Source organism: Equus quagga, chromosome 18 (genome assembly GCF_021613505.1).
Source record: "Equus quagga isolate Etosha38 chromosome 18, UCLA_HA_Equagga_1.0, whole genome shotgun sequence".
NCBI classification, from domain to species: Eukaryota; Metazoa; Chordata; class Mammalia; order Perissodactyla; family Equidae; genus Equus; species Equus quagga.
In genome coordinates this window covers 27,796,589-27,816,467 of record NC_060284.1, presented here as the reverse complement: position 1 = coordinate 27,816,467, position 19,879 = coordinate 27,796,589, and the positions used below count along the sequence as shown (strand labels likewise).

General features: G+C 33.8%; 1 protein-coding gene and 1 pseudogene across 5 annotated transcripts in view; both read right to left on the bottom strand.

The window, feature by feature from the left end:
• Window positions 1-19,879, bottom strand: part of CCDC18 (coiled-coil domain containing 18) — a 100,514-nt gene that overhangs the window by 10,361 nt on the left and 70,274 nt on the right. For 3 of the 5 annotated variants that reach the window (XM_046645101.1, XM_046645105.1, XM_046645102.1), the window contains exons 23-29: window positions 18,418-18,517; window positions 14,038-14,154; window positions 12,900-13,043; window positions 11,122-11,325; window positions 9,207-9,344; window positions 5,074-5,274; window positions 672-1,267 (exon numbers count right to left, since the gene is read on the bottom strand). In XM_046645101.1, the coding sequence (XP_046501057.1) occupies window positions 743-1,267; window positions 5,074-5,274; window positions 9,207-9,344; window positions 11,122-11,325; window positions 12,900-13,043; window positions 14,038-14,154; window positions 18,418-18,517 (1,429 nt within the window). In that variant the 3' untranslated portion in view covers window positions 672-742. Of the gene's footprint in view, window positions 1-671; window positions 1,268-5,073; window positions 5,275-9,206; window positions 9,345-11,121; window positions 11,326-12,899; window positions 13,044-14,037; window positions 14,155-18,417; window positions 18,518-19,879 lie in introns of those variants that run through there. The other 2 variants (XM_046645104.1, XM_046645103.1) reach the window with 1 other exon arrangement.
• Window positions 6,552-7,738, bottom strand: LOC124229739 (archaemetzincin-2-like; annotated as a pseudogene).

Below are 19,879 nucleotides of genomic sequence, written 5' to 3'. Positions count from 1 at the left end.
CCACATCCAGGATCTGAACCCCCGAACCCCAGCCACCGAAGCAGAGCAAGCAAACCTAACCACTACAGGCCGACCCCTAAGCTCCTTTTAATGTAAGGAAGGATGTGAAGAAATGAAAAGAAGCTCCAACAGTTTTTGTCTTGGGTCCATTCTAAAAACACTTAAAAGATTTTTTAGGCCACTAAACTTATTTTGATGTTTTGGAAATGAGGCAAATAGGCTTTTGAAGAAAGCTGACATTACCCAGAAGAGACAGTTTATTCCTGTATGCAAAAAAAAGATTAAATGCTTATAAACAATGTTGAGTAACTGTAAGGTATGTAGTAGGGATAAAGTTGCTTATTCACAATGATATGCCTAAAGAATAATGGGAATAGGTAAGTCATGCGAATGAGATATTCTGAGCCACTTGGAAGTCTATGACCAAAACAAAGGTTACCTTAATTCTTAACTAGAATGGTTTCCAGGAACATAACTAATTTTGGAGCTCCAAAAACATTTTCCACTATTCTAGAGTTCAAAATATTTTCCTAATATGAGGTAAAATTAGTTCTTTAATCAAATATAGAGATTATATTTAATCAAATATATAGGGTATTTTAACAAAAGTTTATTAAAAGACAACAGTCTACTTGTTGAGGTAAAAGCATTGCAACTTTGAATGAATTTTTTTTGTACCTTCAATAATTGTGCACATCACCTAATGGCATGCTTCATTTAAATACACGTATTTTTCTACAAGTTATAACATGATATTGATTGGAGACAAATTATAACTTCTAATGCATGAAATACATACCTGAGTCAAACCAGCACCTGTATGCATTGAAGACTTTTTTAACAGTCTCACTTCTTTGTTTATGTATCTTAGCATTCCACTAAGAGTACTGAAGTCATTTTTCTCAGAACTATCATCTTCTAGGTCACATGTGAGAGGTTTAAATGAGTCCGACTGGATGTAAGTCAGATCTTTCTGGCTTTCTTCTAATGTTGAAGGTTGTTCTAATTGCATTTTTTTTAAGTCCTGTAGTAATTCTTCAGAAAGATCTTCATCACTACGAGTTTTGAAACTAAGGTCACTGGCACTAATAGAGCGGTGTAGTTTTTTACTCTTGAAAAAAGCTGTATGAGAAGGTTTAGAAAATTTTGGTTCTTGAATGCCAGGAGTAATTTCTGTTGGAGATGAAAATGGGGCTAGTAGAAACTTGATGTCTTCTGCTCTTTCATGTCCAGAAATTTTGGCTTGTAATCTGGTTAATTCTGATTCCTATAGAGAAATTGGTACATAGTAGGTGCTAAATACATTTTTGTTAGATGAATAACTTAGAAAATCATGGACTCTTAGAAGTCATCTAAGTCAGCCTTCATCCCAAAACGGGAATTCTTTTTATAACAACTCATGAGAGTTTTCCAAGCTCTGTTTAAACCCTTCATTTTGGGACAATTACATATGTTCACTTCAAATATATTTAAACTATACTAAGGAATTTCACGAAAAGTAGCTTTTCCTTACAGATTTCTTTTCTTTTTTAGTATTAATGACAGTATCAATTTCTATTCAAGACTGAAATCGTACATCTAAAAATTTCTCTGCAGAAGTATAAAAGTACACTAACTTTTGTTAATCTAACATATATACATACAAAAAACGACTCCCTTCAGAATTTGTAATAAGAAATAAATGTATATAAGCTACTCTGCTTACATGTCCTCATTACAAGAAAGTTTATTACACTAGAAAGTTTTCAAAGAAAAAACTTTAAGGAAATGATTAATAATATTTAAAAAATCAATCCTTATTAACTAAACTTCTCATTTCTATAATTTTTCCATGTTCTTCATTTGGGTGCTCTGATCTAACTTTGGGATCCTAAGAATGAGACTGTATACACTGAAAAACCATAAAGCCTAAAAAAATGAATGAAGAGAAGACATTTTAATTTCAAAAGTTAAATAATATGTGTAGTACTCAAATATATTCTCTTTTTCTTACAGGTATCCATAAGGTATATATTCCTAAATTAGTCACTTTTAATCTGATCGTTTCTATTCTTTCTAAAAATTCTGTGCTAGTAACTAAAACTGTCATAACCACAGTGTGCATTACAAAATGAAAGTTGAACATGCATATTTCAGCTCTCTGATGTCTTTATACTACTTTATCTAGATAAACTTGATTTACAAGTGGTTAGTGTGCCAATTTTTTGTAGTAAGTCTTGTATTCACATTCTTATAATCACAATAAAGTAGCTATCAAGTTGACACACACAGGGTTGTGTGCAGTTGGACTTTTTAAAAGCACTCTTGTACGTTATCTACTCATAATTGAGAAAAGTGCTTTCTCAGATAAGTAGGATTCCATTTAACTTACAGTTTAACACCTAATTTTACAGTGAAATTTAGCATCCTGAATACATTAAACATAATTCAACTTTTTCTTAAGGCTCAAAGAAGGTCACTGTTGTGATCATTACTGCAGTGTGCCACAATATACTGATGCTTTTAGGGCTCTCAGAAAATGGTCTTAGCTTTGCCCTTGCCCCAGTTACCCTCAAGTACGTGGGTACTTGTGAGGGTGCTAAAGGAAGTGAGCTGGAAAGATGAGTTCCCTCCAATACTGTTCTTACTTCTCTTCTGTCTCACTTCTGTTTCTGTTCTCTGTCATTTACAGCTGCTGTCAATGGAATTGCTTTCCATCATTTATAGCTACTTCTAATCGTTAGTTATGCCAGCTTCTGTTCTTCTATTACCTTTTCTTCTTTCTCTCTATCCTCCTTAACTGCTCTTCAGGCTAGACTTTAGAGCCAGTTGACATTGACTTTGAGAGCTACTGTCAGAAAACAAAGGAATTCTATTTTCTGACTGGTATATTGGCTAATCATGGTGCACATTCTCAGATTTCTGTATCTATGGTTCATTTAAGAATTGCTATTATTTTGCCAATATTTTGGCAATTTCCTAAGTAGTTGAACTTAAAAACTTCTAAAAGAAGTCAGTAAAGTTGCAGGATACAAAATCAATACACAAAAATCAGTTGCATTTCTATACAGTAGTAATGAACTATCAGAAAGAGAAATTAAGAAAACCATCCCATTTACAATGACTTAAAAAGAATAAAACACTTAAGAATAAATTTAACTAAGGAGGTGAAAAATCTGCACACTGAAAACTGTAAGAAATTGAAGAAAACACAAATAAATAGAAGGATATTCCATGGTCACAGATTGGAAGAATTAATATTGTGAAAATGTCCATACTACCCAAAGTGATCTACAGATTCAATTCAACTTCTATCAAAATTCCAATGGCATCTTTCACAGAAATAGAAGAAAAAAATTCTAAAATTTGTATGGAAACACAGAAGACCCTGAATAGCCAAAGCAATCTTGAGAAAGAACAAAGCTGGAGGCATCACACTTCCAGATTTCAAACTATATTACAAACCTATAGTAATCAAAACAGTATGGTACTGGCATAGAAATGGACATATAGATCAATGGAACAGAATAGATTGCCCAGAAATAATCCCATGCATATACAGCCAATTAATTTATAACAAAGAAGCAAGAATATACATCTTCAATAGATAGTATCTTCAATAAATGGTATTGGGAAAATTGGACAGCCAGATGCAAAAGAAAGAAACTGGATCACTATCTTATACCATACACAGAAATCAACTCAAAATGGATTAAAATTTAAATTTAAGACCTGAAGCCACAAAACTTCTGCAAGAAAAAATAGGAGCAAACTCCTTAACATAATACTTGGCAATGATTTTTTGGATTTGACACCAAAAGCAAAGGCAACAAAGGCAAAAATAAACAAGAGGGATTATAGCAAACTAAAATCTTCTGCACAGCAACAGAACCATCAACAAAATGAAAAGGCAACCTATTGAATGAGAGAAAATATTTGCAAATCATATATTTGATAAGGGATTAATATCCAAAATACACAAAGAACTCATTCAACTCAGTAAAAATCCAAACAATCCAATTGGAAAATGGGTAGAGGAACTGAATAGACATACAAAGGGCCAACAGGTACATAAAAAGGTGCTCAACATCACTAATCATCAGGGAAATACAAATCAAAACCACAAGGAAATATTACCCCATGCTTGTTAGAATGGCTATCCTCAAAAAGACAAGAAATAATAAGTGTTGATGAGGATATGGAGAAAGGGAACATTTATGCACTTTTGGTGGGCATGTAAATTGGTGCAGACACTATGGAGAATGGTGTGGAGGTTCCTCAAAAATTAAAAACAGAACTACCATATGATCCAGCAATTTCACTTCTGGGTATATATTCCAAGGGAATGAAAAAGGATACTGAAGAGATATCTGCACTCCCATGTTCACTGCAGCATTATTACAATAGCCAAAACAAGGAAGCAACCTAAGTGTCTATCAACAGATCAATGGATAAAGAGGATGTGGTGTATATCTACATATAACGTATATGCAGATATACAATGTGTATACATACAATGAAATATACAGTGCTGTTTGGGACAACATGGACGAACCTTGAGGGTACTACACTAAGTGAAATAAACAGAGAAAGACAAATACTGCATCGTATCACTTGTATGTGGAATCTTAGGGATAAAAAAAGAGCCAAACTCAGAAACAGCAAGTAGAAAAGTGGTTGCCAGAGGCTGGGGAGGGAGGCGAAAGAGGAGAGGTTGGTAAAAGGGTACAACTTTTCAGCTCTAAGAAGAATAGTCTGAGGATCTAATGTATAACATGGTAACTACAGTTGGTAACACTGTATCGTATAAACTGAAATTTGCTAAAAGAGTAGAACTTAAATGTTCTTACCTCTCTCTAAAAAAAAGATTAAAAAAACCTTTGTTTCAACATTTACAAATTATTTCTCCTGTGCTAATATGATATCCATCTTATTAATAATTCCCCAATTCAATGTCTCCTAAATAAAATGCTTTCTATTCAAACAGGTCAATATTCGGTCATACAGTCTCCTACAAACTACAAGCATGGGAAAATAAGTCATAAATTAACTCTTTTATGGATATGCTTTATGTACTTTCATTTGTTTACTTACTTTAATAAGTAATGCTTCATTAGTAGCTTCAATTACTTCATTCCTGTCTTGGACTTGTTGATGCAAATCGCTTACAGTGTCCTGAGCTTCTTCTAATTCCAGTTTTGCCTTCTCTAACTGTTCATTTAGTTGCTGAACAGAAGACTTTTGAGAATCAGCAGAAATCTTCCACTTTGCATGGTTCTCCTGATGTGAAATCATCTATATAGCCCCAAAATGGAAATGGTAAAGAAGAAAGAAAGAAAATAGGGTGGGCTTGGTTTCAACGTTCTAATACTTTCCACTTAAACGAAAGTAAATTTTTTTTTTTTTTTGAGGAAGATTAGCTCTGAGCTAACTGCTGCCAATCCTCCTCTTTTTGCTGAGGAAGACTGGCCCTGAGCTAACATCCGTGCTCATCTTCCTCTACTTTATATGTGGGACGCCTACCACAGCATGACTTGCCAAGCGGTGCCATGTCTGCACCTGGGATCCGAACCGGCGAACCCCGAGCCACCGAGAAGCAGAACGTGTGCAGTTAACCTCTGCGCCACCGGGCTGGCCCCGAAAGTAAATTGTTTTTATAGTTACAAACATTTGATTTCTTGAAAAATAATTTACTAGAGGGAAAAAGGGGGAGAAGAAATCTATAGTCTTAAATTTACTTAAGAACTGTTAACCAAATACAATGGACTGATTTTGGATCCTAATTTTAACAAATCAACTATAAAGACATTTTTGTGGCAATTGGGGAAATACAAATAATGATTGGATATGTGATGATATTAAGGAATTACTGTCAATTTTTAGGTGTGATGTGATAACAGTATTGTGGCTAGATTTTTTAAAAATGGCCCTTACCTTTTAGAGATGTTTACTGAAATGTTTACTGATGAAACAATGGGTCTGGGATTTGCTTCCAAATAATATGTGATATGTAGGGGAGGGGAAGAAGGGAAGCGAGCGAGCTTAAAGATATCAGTGACCATAGTTCCCAGTTTGCCTACGACTGTCTGGGTTTCATGCCTAGTGCCTTGGTGAAGTTACTAACAGCACCCTTTTTCATTCTCAATAGTATTCCCTTTTAGATAAAAGAAATGGTCAACATACTTATAAACGAAGTAAAATTAGACATGAGTTGATAATTACTGAAGTTGAATAATATATACGGGAGGATTTATACCATTCTCTTTACTTTTGAATTTTTCACAATAGTTTTTAAAATTCTCATTCTCAACAAAAAAATCAGGAGTATTACAATTATTATTAAGTGACTTTTCTGACAATTCTGAAACCCGTATTTTAAAAATACTGATAAAAATTATTGATCCTTTTTCTACCTCTCTTACTTCAAGGATACATTCTATCATTTTTATATTCAAACAACATACACACTTTCAAAATAGAACTTTGTCAAGTAACAAAAAGGAGAAAAACATATTACTTTTTTTTTTAACGTGCAAGTATTTATTTTAATCACTATTTGAAGGTCTTTATTTTTAGAGAACAGCAAGGCATTTTATTATCCATTCTTTCCATTCCTTAAAGGCTTCAACAGGTTTTGGCAAATTCACATTATCCTCACTACGTTTCTCAGGGACTCCAGCTTTGTCAGCAGGTTTGTCAATCTACCTCACCAGCACTTTCTATCTTTCTGTAAGGTTGAAACCAATAGCACACTGCAACTTGCGTAAACAGATAGGACAAAGGTTTAGGGGGCTCCAGTCAGCTTCTTCCAAGTGGCTGAAGCCTTATGTTAGGCATGCAAGCCACTGGCAGTGTCAAAGTCCAAATCTGTGTCCAATCTCATGGGTCAAGTCTTACAGGATCGAAGCAGCAAAACACTAGTCACTTCAGGAATGTAATACTTATCAAAAATCGAAGAGTCACTTGAAGATATTTTCTGCAGCTTCTTTACTTTGCCTTCATAGCATGAGCTATAAAAATTGCCATACGCGGCAAAGCTAATATCCCCACACCATCTGTCAAAGGGGTGTGTTCAAAGACAAAATTCTAGTGGTCTCTTTGGTAAAGCTCAACCATTGTTTTCCCACAACACAGAAGGCATTTTTAGGTTTCTTCTCTTTTGAGAACTGCATGAATTTGTGGGTCTTATGTGTTACTGTTGACCCTAACACCTCATTGCAGAAACAGGACCCAGTTCCATAAGTTTTACTGTCAAGCCATAGAAATATGCTTCATAGTAGCCTTTCAGCCATTTAATGTATTCTTCACTGATAATTCTGGTGTTTCTTAGAGATCCAATGCAGTGTCTAGAAATACTACATTTCTCTGGAGAGGGTGTTTTTCGGTAAGGATCACTGAAAAACTGTTTAAGGTCTTGGGGGGCCTCAAGATGGGAGATGATCCAAATCTGACTATGAATGCAAGGTAATGGGTCCAAGATCACTGTCTGGCTGGAAGGCTTCATTCATCAAACACTCTTCCCCAGCACCTGACTTCTCATACTGTGACACAAGGGCTGGGTTCTTTGAGATGAGAGCTGTTTTTAGTGTCTGTTCAGAGTGCTGTACTGTTTGCATAATAAAAGGTCTCTTCCATTCACATGGTCTTCCTATGTGGAGTTTTCATCCTTCTGTTTGAATGGGTCAAACAGCTGTTCGACCACGGGGCTTACAAGATCGGCATGTTTGGGCCTGGCTGGAAAAGTGTTGTGGTGGGTGCCTTCACTCCTGACAGGCCTCAATGCCACCCCTTGCAGCCCCTGTACATGTGCCCATATTACACACTTTTACATCATATATATAAAATATTAGTATGAAATATTAAACAGCAATACTAAAACCATTTTTTACAATTCATTCTATGTACTGTCTACTTATAAACAATTTAGGTGGCTTACATAACTAAAAGTAAAAAATTAGATAATTAAAAGTAAAAGTAGACTAGAGACCATATAATAAAAGTGTAATGAGTGGTTGCTGGCAAACACCTGAGATGGACTAATTATTAATGATGGTCACTAAGTTGAGCAACTAATATTAATTAAATAATTATGCTGAATCCAACAGCATTCACATTTGTCTCTAAAAGCCAAAGGCTGTAATCTCTTGGCCTGAGGATTAAATTTAGCTTGCAAATGTATTTTGTTTAGTAGACACAAAGTTTTCAAAGAGATCTGAATCTAAATGCACTTAAGCAAGATATGGTGACCACAAACTCAAACAATCCCTCTTGAAGATGTTACTACACTCTTTTGAAAGGAGTTTAATATAAATGTGATGGCAACCGTTGCCATATAGAAAAATGCTTTATTAAAACTTAATTCATTTAGATTCTATATATAAATTTTGGATAATATCTTCAAACATAGTTTTTAAAAAGACAAGAAATGCTATTTCTCTATGCCCATTTCTATAAAAGCTCAGGACATATTGATAGATAAAAGGCAAAGTAACAGGTTCTGATATTGCCTGTCTAACTTACAATCAGAACAAATGTTGGAAAATACAAAACATTATAGACTCACATCACATGAACCTGCTTACATTAGTTATTAAATACCTCCGGTCGTTTTTTGTTTTGTTTTTTTTTTGGTGAGGAAGATTGTTGCTGAGCTAACATCTGTGCCAATCTTCCTCTATTTTCTGTATGTGGGACGCTGCCACAGCATGGCTTGATGAGTGGTGGGTAGGTGTGTGCCTGGGATCTGAACCCACACTCCCTAGGTCCCTAAAGTGGAGCATGCCAACTTAACCACAATGCCACCGGCCTGGCCCCTCCAGTTAGTTTTGGCAAGTGTTATTTTATAACCAATGATGATGATGATGTGCCAGGCTCTGGTGTAAGCACTTTAACTATATTAATTCATTTAATCCTCAACACAGTTCTATGAGATAGATACATTATATCCATTTTAGATAGATTAAGTTAATTGCCCAAAGTCACATAAGTGCTAAATGCTGAGCTGAGATTTGGAACCAGACTCCCTGGCTCAAGAATTCCAGCTCTTAAACCCCACAGTATATTAGTTCACTGGATACAAAGTGTAAGTTATATGTTTAGGCTGCCAGAAATGGAGATCACAATGTATTATTCTATAATGACTATTTAAGAGAGAGACTTATACCTTCGTCCAGATAGGTCAACCCACATTAGAAGGGAGTAATAGAATAAATTAAATTTTTCTTTACCTCCATATGATAAGCTTCTTTGAGAGACTCTACTTCTGCTGACAATTTCTTGATTTCTGCTTGCATTCTTGCTTCTAAATGAGCTTCACGTACTTGAGAAGCCCCCAATTCTTCAGCTAAATGGTTTCCATGAGCTTCCTTAAAAATGACATATTAAGTAAAGGCTATATAACGTGTTTATTTGGTTATTATAGCTAAACTTATCTAGTGCATTTATGGAAGTACTTTTAATCTTTTATAATATTATATAAACATTCATATACAAAGTTAACTTATTAAATGGTACACTTTAAAATCTAGACATTTAAGAGACTAGTAATGGGAGAGTATTAGTATATTATTTATCATATATAATAGAAGTTCACTAACCAATGCTCTCTGTAAAACAAACTAATAACCACAGCATGCTGAACTCTGGCAGATAACAGTCTACTCTTAGGAATGCCCACACAGTTTTGCTCACCAGGTATGCCTTTTGTTTATCGAGAGTCAGCTATGTATTTATCCAAACCTATTTATGCTAGTTGTGCTTGTGATTGTAATTATGTAATTTTGTTATACATTATGAGCATTGATGAAATATGCATGCAAAAGGAAAGTTTTTATATGAAAACTAAGTTACATGCTTTGAAACAGTTCAATGAGTAGGTCACAAAAATTTATTACCCAATTAGAAGCAGTCAAGATAGTTGTAAAATACCGTGGGAAACTCCATAAAAAATATGAGATGCTATACTATGATTGATTTACAAATGTCTTTTAATTCTTCTTCCACTTTAAAGAAACTAAAATTGGAAAGTATACATGATGGAATATGAGAATGGTTTATGTAAGGAAGACTAGGTAGAATTGTTATCATCAAATGACCCTACCCATACACAAAGAACCAAGATTTGGTTCCACATTAAAAGATTAACACATGAACGCATATTTAAATTTGGGGTTAAAATATATCATTTTAAATAGTCATTTTTAAAATTCCCCATGTTCACCACTTTTTTGATTAACTGAGCTTAGCTTATCAGATAAAATCAATTGTACTATACTTAGATACTACTGATAAGGACAGAAATGAGACAAAAGTAGATAGTTTCCCTTTTCCTACTAAAGCCCCAAATGCCCAACATAGTCTAATAAATATTCCCTATATATTCTTTATTAACCTAACCATCCAGAAATATGAATAAAAACATTGTTCGGTTAACCAAAATTGAACATAAAAATACTTTAACTCAATTCCTATATTGAATTAGTAACCTTAATAGGAAGAAAAAAATCACAAGAACTTTTCTACAACGCCTATAAGCACATTTTTCTCAAAGTCTAAGTAATAACCCAAGTATACCAATCTAAATATTTTTAAGCCAACTTGTTAACCTTCTACCAAATACTGGGGAAATACAATCTATATTAGTGCTCTTGCTTTTTAAAAGCACTTTGCCTCCCCAAGGGTTCTGGACAACATGTTTCATAACAGTTACAAATTTAAATTGTTAATTTTCATTTATAAGAGTGGCTACAAATGTAGAAACTTTTACTCGGAAAAGATTTACTAGCTTTATTTTTCTTCAAGTGATAGCTTAAATCACTTGAAAGTCTAAAAGTACTTTATAACTCAATTTATTGAGAACTAATTAGTTTGGCCAAAACTCAGTTCCAAGGGTCTTCCTAATTATATTACAAAGCTACACTAAATATAACAGTTTTTTTTCTTTGAAAATTTGGTAAAATACACATACCATAAAATTTACCACTTCAACCATTATTTAAGTGTACAATTCAAGGGCATTAACTACATTCACATTGTTGGGCAATACAACTAATTTTTGCAAAAACTATATTTACAGTTCAAAAAAGTGAATGTTAAAATTCTTAAGATTTTTAGTAAGGTAAAATTATTTAACAGAGGGATTACTTTTTCTTTAGAAAGTTGCTTTATTTCCTCCAGCTCATTTGAGAGCCTTTCTATTTCTCTCTGTGCTTGGACTTGTTGACGACGAGCCTCCACCACTTCCATATGAGAGCTCTGCACCTGTTCCCGGGTTAGTCTCAATTCTTGCTCCAAATCTATGGCCTCCTTGTACTGAGTTGCAATGTACTGTTCCTGCTCTTTCATAACCTGAAATGAACAAGATATTTGTAGGTTTCAAAATGAAATGATACAGATAACCTATTTCTTATTCTGATTTCTCCTTTAGTAAGTGACTTTTCCCCTCCCAACTAAACCTCTGTACAATTTAACATACAATGAATATCACCCACTGTGAAATGATATTCAGAAAATGTTTTTTTCTTTTTTAATGATAAGAAAATGAAAAGGTGCTGTAATAAATCTGGGACTCAATGGTAATTTTGCATGACTTTAATGTGCAAGCTACATAAAAGCATAATCTTTTATCATTATGAATGTACCATGATAAAATACATCACATAAAGAAAAAAGTTAATATTTGATCATCCATGTCAAACATGGAGAACATATTGCCATAAATAATCAAAACCCACCATTAATCCACACAGCTGGTTAAGGTCATGAGTTTATTCTCTGTGAAAGTAAAATTTGTCACTGGGACTAGTACTCCCTCTGATATACTTTTACGTTACTCAGTTAAATCTCTAGTGAAGTATTGCTTCAAATAGAAAAAAAAACCCAGTGAAAAGTAAGTTAGTTGTAAATTAGCTTGGAGAAGAAGATGCTAAGTAATGACACTAGACTTTATGGCTGATAAGGAAAGAAACCAGTTCAAATCACTAGGACCGTGATGTCTGGAATGGGGCCCAAGGTCCAACTGTGTTGTCTATCAATATAAATCTCATGTAAATATTTTTATCTAGCCCTTATTAGGGAACATGAAATGACTGGGCCAGTAATCTTTGTTTTTTCCCCCCACTGGGGCCCAAACTTGCTCTCAGAGACCCTGCTTGATTTATGTATATAATTCAACAAATATTTATTCGTGCTTACTTTGTGATATGTACTGTTCTAGGTATTGAGGATACAGGAGCGAACAAAGGAGACAAAGTGGCTACCCTAATGAGTTTATATTCTACTGCAGCAAACAGATCATCAGTTAGTCAAACACAATAAAGAGCTGTATAGGAAGTTTTAAAGTTGAGTGTGATACTTAAAAACAAGAAAAAGTTAAATCCACGAGAGCTCTTAGAAGCAAATTCCCTTTTTAAAAAGGCAAGTGGGTGGAATAAGTTCATCAGTTAACACACATGCAAACTGATGACATGAAGTCATTAAACTTCATCTGGCAACTTGATGTACTTGGCCTCAATAATATACAATTATTATCTGTCCATTCATTCTCTGATAGAGTTCCTCAAGGACAAAGGAGTGTATCTTATTAACATCGGATCTTCGGCTCTATTACGTAGTAGGTTTTCAATAAATATTTGTCAACCAAGTGAGCATACACTGTCGATTTACTATGTGAGAGATACAATGCCAATGCCACTAGGGAATATAAAGATAAATAAGATGATGTCTTTATCTACAATTACACTGTCAGAATAGAATATTTAAAAAGCTCAAAGAAACTGCTATGTATCTGGTACAAATAATTAGCCTAAAACTACTTATGGCACAGTTTCTGTATTCTAAAACCAATCAGTTTAAAACATAAAGATTTATATCACTCTTCAGATAACACCACTTGTTCCTTAGAAGGAAAATAATTTTCTTACACTTTCCATTTCTTTCATCTTTTGTTGTGTTCGTTCAGTTTCTTTTTTCAGTTGACTTATCTCCTGTTCATTTTGTAGTGTTATAAACTCTTTTTCTCGAAGCTGTTCTTTGGCATTTTGCAATTTTTCATTCAAACTATCTATCTGAATTTTAAACAGAGCACTATTAACATAATTAAGGCAAAATAATTCTTTAATCATAACTGCAATCCAAGCAAGTCAAGCTTTACACATGTATATCTAAAAGAGCAAAACATAAAAATGTGTTTTTCTTAAGAAAACCATAACTGACATAAAAACATCACAATTCTTGTGCCTAATAAGATGCTTATATGTATACCTAAAATATACTAAAGAGCTGAAAGTCTTCATCACATTTGTATAAGAAAGGAAAATTAGAGTACCTTAAAACAACAAATGTTACATGGCCCTTACAAATAATTTTGTAGGTAATATGCGCATGAGGTAAAAAATATAGTTAGTGAAAACAAAGCCCCCTTCCCACTGTATTCCTTCCTTAGAGAGAACCACAGTTAACCGAATTACTTGCAAATCTTGCCAGAGATATTTTATACATATTCAGACATGCACACATTATGATAAACATGTAGACACATTGATACAATAAAAACTATATTCAAAATAATATTAAGAGGGTAGTCCCCAGAGGGTGGGGAGTGGGGAAAATGGGGAAATGTTGGTCAAACAGTATAAAGTTTCAGTTACACAGGATGAGTAAGTTCTGGAGATCTAATGTACAGCACGGTGACTACAGTTAGTAATAGTATACTTAAAATTTGCTAGGAGAATAGATCTTAAGTATTCTCACAAAAAAAAATAGCCATGAGGTGATGGATATGTTAATTAGGTTGATTATGGTGATTATTTTACAATGTACATATATCAAAACATCACGTTGTACATCTTACATGTAAGTCATTTTTATTTGTCAATTATACCTCAGTAAAGCTGGGGAAAAAATTAAGAGAAAAAATAAATATAAAATAGCATATTAAAATTATGTAGCATTTTTATTGTATGTATTTACTAAAAAGCCATATTATGTGAATAATGGATGCTTACAGTTAAGGAATTAATTTTTTAAACAATTTAAAATATGCAATTTTTTGTAATTTACCTGTTTGTTGCATTCTTTAAGTTCCAATTCTGATTTCTCCAGAGTACCCTCTAATTTAATTATTTTCTGTTCCATCCCTCCCCTGTGCTCACGAATAGTCATATCCAAATGTGTAACCTAAATACAAAAGTAACATTAAACTGTTGTTCAGTTTTACTCTAATGTGGAAAACTGTGTGCTTGGAATGTGTTTTCCAATTGTTCATAGTAGGTATAACTGAAACACAATTTCATCTCAAATAGTAAAAAGAATGAGAAAAATAATCATTTCTTACTAATCCTGGATCTTGAGTCCCATATATATTATAGATACTTAAAGAAAAGATACAACTATGTTCATAAATGACAAAGTGGTTCAGACTTCATTTTATGCTAGATAAAAGCCGTTAAAGACAATACAACGTAACGAAAATTGTGGATGCAGCAATCTAGTGCTTGGAGGAAAATTTATAGCATTGAATGCATGTATTAGAAAAGAAGAAAGATCTAAAATCAATAATCTAAGCTTCCACCTTGGGAAACTAGAAAAAGAAGAGCAAATTAAATCCAAAGTAAGCAGAAGAAAATAAATAATAAAAATTAGACTAGAAATCACTGAAATTAGAATTAGGAAATCAATAGAGAAAAGCAACAAAACCAAAAGCTGGTTCTCTGAAAAGATAAAAAAAAATGATAAAGCCTCTAGTTGGGCTAACTAAAAAAAGAGAGGACACAAATGACTAATATCAGAAATGAAAGAGGAGACATTATTACAAATCTTATGGACATTAAAAGAATAATAAAGGAATACTATGAACAACTCTCTACACGTGAATTTAATAAAACTAGATGAAATAGACCAATGACTTGAAAGACAGAATCTGCCAAAACTCACACAAGAAGAAATGGATAATCTGAGTAAGTCTACATCTATTTAAGAAATTGAAACAATGATTAATAACTTCCCTAAACAGAAAGCACCAGGCCCAGATGGGTTCCCTGGTGAATTCTACCAAATATTTAAGGAAGAAATTATGCCAATTCTCTACAATCTCATTCAGAAGACAGAAGCAGAGGAAATACTTCCTAACTCATTCTCTGAGGCCAGCATTACCTTAATACCAAAACCAGACAAAGACATTATAAGGAAAGTAAAATACAGACCAATATCCTTCATGAACATAGATGTAAAAATTCTCAACAGAGGATTACCAAATCATACGCAACAATGTATAAAAAGAATTATATACCACAACAAATGGGATTTATTCTAGGTATGAAAGGCTGGTTCAACAATTGAAAATCAATTAACGTAATCTATCACATCAACAGGCTATAGAAGAAAAATCACGTGATCATAGCAACAGATGCAGAAAAAGCATCTGACAAAATCCAATACCCATTCAAGATAAAAACTCTCAGTAAACTAGGAATAGAGGGTAACTTCCTCAACTTGATAATGAATATCTATGAAAAACCAACAGCTAATGTCACACTTCATGGTGAAAAACTTGAAGCTTTCCCACTAAGATCAGATGCAAGGCAAAGATATTCCCTCTCACCACTCTTTTCAACATTGTACTGAAGTCTTGGCTAATGTAGTGAGACAAGAAAAGGAAATACAAGGTATATAGATTGGGAAGGAAGACATAAAACTGTCTTTCTTTGCAGATGACATGATCATCTAGGTAGAAAATCCAAAAGATTCGACAAAAATTCCTAGAACTAATAAATGATACAGCAGGGTTGCAGGATACAAGCTTAATACACAAATGTCAATTGCTTTCCTATATACTGGCAGTGAACAAAATAAATTTGAAATTAAAAACACAATGTCATTTATATTAGCACCCCTAAAAAGGAAACACCTAGGTATAAATCTAACAAAACGTATACAAGATCTATATAAGGAAAAATACAAATCTCCAGTGAAAAAAATCAAAGAAGTAAATAAATGGAGAGACAGTCCATGTTCATGGATAGGAAGACTCAATATTGTCAAGACGTCAGTTCTTCCCAACTTGACCTACAGATTCAAGACAATCTTAATCAAAATCCCAGCAAGTCATTTTTTGCATACCAACCAAATAAAGCTAAAGTTTAAATGGAGAGGCAAAAAACCCAGAATAGCCAACACAATATTGAAAGAGAAAAATAAAGTTGGAGGACAGACATGACTTGACTTCATGACTTATTATAAAGCTACAGTAATCAAGATAGTGTGATACTGGCAAAAGAACTGGTGAATAGATCAGTGGAACAGATTAGAGAGCCCAGAAACAAAACCACATAAATATAGTCAACTGATTTTTGACAAAGGAGCAAAGGCAATACAATGGAGAAAAGATAGTCTTTTCAACAAATGGTGCTGGAATGGCTGGACATCCATATGCAAAAAAATGAATCTAGACACAGACCATACACCCTTCACAAAAATTAACATAAGACGGATCACAGACCTAAATTTAAAATGTAAAACTATAAAAATCCTGGAAGATAACATAGGAGAAAACCTAGAGGACCTTGGGTATGGTGATGACTTTTTAGATACAACACCAAAGGCACAATCCATGAAAGAAATAATTGATAAGCTGGACTTCATTAAAACTAAAAACTTCTACTCTGTGGAAGCCAATATCAAAAGAATGAGAAGAAAAGCTAGAAACTGGGGAGAAAATATTTGCAAAAGACACATCTGATAAAGGAGCAAATATTTGCAAAGGACACAGCTGGTAAAGGACACACCCAAAATATACAAAGAACTCTTAAAACCCAACAATAAGAAAACAAACAACCTGATTAAAAAAATGGGCCAAAGACCTTAGCAGACACCTCACCAAAGAAGATATACAGGTGTCAAAAGCATAGGAAAAGATGCTCCATATCATGTCATCAGGGAAATGTAAATTAAAACAAGGAGATACCACTACATAACTATCAGAATGGCCAAAATCTGAAACACTGACGACACTAAATGCTGGCCAGGATGTGGAGCAACAGGAACTCTCATTCGTTGCTGGTGGAATGCAAAATGGTACAGCCAAATTAGAAGACAGTTTGGAAATGTCTTATAAAACTATACATACTCTTATCATACAATCCAGCAATTGTGCTCCTTGGTATTTATCCAAAGGAATTGAAAACTTATGTCCACACACAAACCTGAACATGGATGTTTATGTTTTATTCATAATTGTTAAAACTTGGAAGCAACCAAGGTGTCTTTTAATAGGTGAATGGATAAATAAACTGTAGTACATCCAGATAATGGCATATTATTCAGTGGTAAAATGAAATAAGCTATAAGCAATGAAAAGTCATAGAAGAACCTTAAATGCATATTATTACATGAAAGAAGCCATTCTGGAAAGACTAAATACTGTGTGATTCCAACCATATGACATTTTGGAAAAGGCAAAACTACAGAGACAATAAAAGATGAGTGGTTGCCAGGGATTGGGGGAAGAAGGGGAGAGATGAAGAGGTAGAGCGTAGAGGATTTTTTTTTTTTTAATTGAAGTCATAATAGTTTACAACACTGTGAAATTTCAGTTGTACATTATTTGTCTGTCACCATATAAGAGCTCTACTTCATCCTTTGTGCCCACCCCCAGCCCCTATAGAGGATTTTTAAGGAAGTGAAATAATTATAATGGCTACTTGTCATTAAACATTTGTCCAAACCCATAGAATGTACAACACCAAGAGTGAACTGTAATGTAAACTATGTTCTCTGGGTGATTATGATGTGTCAATGTAGGTTCACCAGTTCTAACAAATCTAAATGTACAACTCTGGTGGGGAATGCTGATAATGAGGAAGGCTGTGCATGTGTGGGGGCAGGAAGTATATGGGAAATTTCTGTACCTTCTGCTCAATTTTGCTGTAAACTTAAACCTGCTCTAAAAAATAAAGTCTTAAAAAAGGATGCTGCTAAATAATGCCTTCTGAATATATATATATATTTTAAGATTTTATTTATTTCCTTTTTCTCCCCAAAACCGCCCAGTACATAGCTGTATATTCTTAGTTGTGGATCGTTCTAGTGGTGGCATGTGGGATGCCACCTCAGCATGGCTTGATGAGCGGTGCCATGGCCGAGCCCAGGATTGGAACTGGGGAAAGCCTGGGCCGCCACAGCAGAGTGGGCGAACTTAACCACGAGGCCACGGGGCCAGCCCCCAACCTTCTGAATACTTTTGTTCCTCTAACAAACACCAGCTGAGCAAGTAACTCCTTTAATCCCGTTTTCTTCTGATATACAGTAATATAAGAGATCGAAAGGTTCAGATACTAAGCTAATATCTTTCATTCTCAAAAATCCACCTGCTGTAAAAATAGTAACCCTTTGTGATTGTATTTTAACAGGAAATTTCATTAAAATATAATAAAGAAAACCAACTTGAGCTGCTCTTTGCTTTAGCTCCCAATTTCTCTCCTTAAGTGCCTGATCCATTTCAAGGAGTTCTTGCTTTTTGTCTTCAATATCCATCTTGCATTCTCTGCAATTTACCAAAGGAAAAAGATGAAAGCAAACAGCAGGCATATCACAGTTTAAAAAAATTAAGTCCAATGTAAATTAAAAGTGATAGGATATATGCAATTATTTCAGATTGAAAGGGTTCAAATTAAAGGAATAATGTATAAGGAAAATGACTGACATTAATAAAATTACTTTAATAGAGTATTCTAAAAAGGTAAAAGTTAACTCAAATTTACTACTATAGACAATTGAAGCTAAATGTTAAAGCGCTACCAGGTTATAAGATTGAAATCAGTATAAGAATTTTTAAAATATATCCATAGTTTTTCATTTATAGATGAAGGGAGTGTTTGAAAGTCTTTTCTATATAAGAGCTGTGAGTTTTTTACAATTGAATTGGGCATTATCAGGCTATCCCTGATATCCACAGCTCAGTAAATGACCATTGTTATTTCTCATGGGAATTTTACTCAAAATGAGACCTTTCATACGATGAAGCATTGAAGTCTAATTTAGAAATATTTTAAATGTTTTCTTATAAATTCTAGCCCTTCTAAAACCCTAACTTTCGTATAATTTATTTTATAAAAATGCTTAGTACTGCCACAATTTTAAGACTGCTGCCACTCTGAAGTCTGTCATCAGAGAATTTTATTTGGAACTCTAAGTTCTGATATGACAAAGGCTGAAAATGTTGATCTTGAAAATCTTCATATGATTTTCCAGTCAAATATGAAACAATATTGAATAAAGGTACTGACTTTAAAAAGTAGAATCTGAACTTCTTTAAAAAGCTATTTACTATTCTCGTAAAAGTCTCAAGAGTTATAAATACAAGGCTAAACTAATACTCTACAAGTAATAGGAAATGAATTCTAAACATAACTCTAACTGTTGTCTATGCAAATGGCTGAGCTCCCAAAATTTACTACTAGCTAGAATTTAAGATTTCATTTTTACTTCTTTCACTCATCCATTCACTTAATCATTTAGTAAATATTTATTGGATACTTTCTCTATGTGAGGGTTCTATGTACCGTGGATTTAACAGTCAACAAGATAGATGTCCTTCATCACATGGAGCTTATATTCTAATAGGTCCAGGAAAGAAGATGGACTATGAATAATAAACAATTCAACAAGAAAAAATCATAATATAAAGTGCTGTATTAGAGCACTAAATACAGCGATGAGATAATGACTGGGTGGCTACGTTAGAATAGGTGGTCACGGAAGGGACCTCTGAGGTAATGTGAAGGGCACGAGGAAGCTGGCCATACAATCATTATTTTAGGCCGAAGAAACTGCTATAGCAAAAGTCCTAAGGAAGTGAAAAAAAACTTGGTAGATTTTAAGTACAATAAAAAGGCCAGGAGCAAGG